This window comes from Lolium perenne, chromosome 6 (assembly GCF_019359855.2).
Source record: "Lolium perenne isolate Kyuss_39 chromosome 6, Kyuss_2.0, whole genome shotgun sequence".
Taxonomy (NCBI): domain Eukaryota; kingdom Viridiplantae; phylum Streptophyta; class Magnoliopsida; order Poales; family Poaceae; genus Lolium; species Lolium perenne.
Genome location: NC_067249.2, coordinates 261753852 through 261755724, shown reverse-complemented (window position 1 = coordinate 261755724; position 1873 = coordinate 261753852). Strand labels below are relative to the sequence as shown.

General features: G+C 57.3%; 1 protein-coding gene across 1 annotated transcript; it reads right to left on the bottom strand.

The window, feature by feature from the left end:
- Window positions 1-262: 262 nt before the first annotated feature.
- On the bottom strand, window positions 263-1669 carry LOC127305394 (uncharacterized). The gene is made up of 3 exons (XM_051335806.2): window positions 1502-1669; window positions 1277-1374; window positions 263-1195 (listed from the first exon to the last, which is right to left on the bottom strand). The coding sequence occupies exons 1-3, from the start codon at window positions 1508-1510 to the stop codon at window positions 469-471; spliced, it is 834 nt and encodes a 277-aa protein (XP_051191766.1). The 5' UTR covers window positions 1511-1669; the 3' UTR covers window positions 263-468.
- Window positions 1670-1873: the final 204 nt, after the last annotated feature.

Below are 1873 nucleotides of genomic sequence, written 5' to 3'. Positions count from 1 at the left end.
TGCAGTTCATGTGCATTCACATGATATATTGGCTTTGCAAAAATGTTGATTGATTTTGGTAGATCTAGCAACATTTTAGAACAACTAACAGGTTGCTTGTAATCTAGATGTTGTACAAGTCTTATGGTACTACAAGATATATTTTCAGCAAAACAATCTTAGTCCGAGATGAAACCCAATGCTCAACAAAACTCTAGCAATGAAAACTTGAGCTCAACTAAATGTGAGGGATTCAGCCAAAGCCACTGACCCCCGTGCCACAAATTTCAACGCAGTATCCCATAGGAATCATCAGTTCATTCTGTCACGTACAGTTATCATCAAAACAATAGGATAAATAAAATTAGGTCCGATTCAACGTGCTGCAACACAGCGAAGCAAGCAGTTGGTCCCCAACAATTATCAGTTTCTAATCGAATCATCGAAGCTGGAACCAGTAAAATAGGAGTGTTTGGTTTGATGCGACTATTAGGCCTGCTGCATGCTGGTGGCGTCGCCGTGGCGCTCCATGACCCGGCGCATGGCGAGCGCGGCCGCCTCGCTCGCGCGGAACGTCCCGCTGGCCATGATCGCGGCGAACTCCTTCATCACCTCCTCCTGCACCTTCCCCCTCATGTTCCCGAGCGGGTCAACGGCAGCAGCGGCGGCTTTCTCCCGAGTCTCCTTCTTGGCTTCTTCTTGCTTGGAAGAAGAAGAGTCTACGGCAACATCACTAGTTGCAGCAGCAGCAGCTGTAGTAGTACTGGCAGGAGCTTTGGTATCCGCCGGCACGGCAGGGGGCGGCGGCACGGAGACGGAGTCGGGCGTGGGGACGAACTGCTGGGTCTGCGGCGGTGTGTTGGTCCGGAGCGAGGCCTCGAGGTTCTGGATCATGGGCATGATGAGCGGCCCCATGGGGCTGGACATGACCTCGTTGGGGAGGCTGAGGATGTACTCCGGGATGCCGGCCCCGACGAGGAACTGCGCGGCCTCGTTGGTGAAGTTGTTGCAGTTGTGCGTCATGAGGCGGTAGGTCTCGGCGGTGTAGCGCGGCGCGATGTCGCGGAGGTAGTCCTCGAACACCTCGCGCGGCAGGTGCGTGACGCCGAGGTCGACGACGCGCACGGGCCGGCCGTACTGCGTGGCGCCGGCGGCGGTTGATTGGATCCCGCCCCCGAAGAAGTACTCCTTGCCGTAGACCACCACGCCCGTGTGCCTGCGGAGGAGTCGGGCCGGGTCAGAATCGGATGCGTTGGGCAGGATCGAGAGGGGATTGGGGAGGGAGGGGAGGGCTGACCAGATGGCCTCGATGGGCTTGCCGAGGAAGGAGGTGGAGAGCTGGCGCGCGAGGCCGTTGCTGAGGTCGTACACGTTCAGCGACACCTTGTGCCCCTCCTGCATGCGCGCGGCCATGGACAACAACGAGCAGCTAGCGTCAGATCTCCGACGAATTCCACCAAATCCCTCGCGGCGCCGCCGGGAAAGAACAACGAATCGGAAGTGAGAGGGAGCGGATTCGTACCTCTGCCATTATCGCGCGAGATTTCGACGACTAGCGACACTGAACAACCAGCCGAATCTGGAGGAAGGAGACGACGCCGGAGAGGAAGACGAACGTACGGAAGAGAAGACGCGCGGATCTGGGAAGGGAAATACGGGAGGCGTGGGGGCGCGCGCCACAAAATAAATAAACGGAAACGGCGAGGACTGAATTAAACAGGGTAGTTAATGCGAGGAAGGTTCTGGAGCCGTTCCGTTTCGGAGGCGTGAGTGTTCTGGACCGTCGGATGGGGCCGGTTGTGGTGGCTTTCATGGAAGGTTCTCGAGCTTGGCGTGGTTGGTTGGGGGACCCGCGTGCGACCGGGTCCGTATGTCAGCCGTGACGGCTCCTGAT

Excerpts from the sequence above, each read along its gene's own strand:
- LOC127305394 (XM_051335806.2), bottom strand. Across the intron at positions 1,196-1,276 it reads AAGCCCATCGAGGCCATCTG|GCACACGGGCGTGGTGGTCT; the intron begins GTCAGCCCTCCC and ends ACTCCTCCGCAG.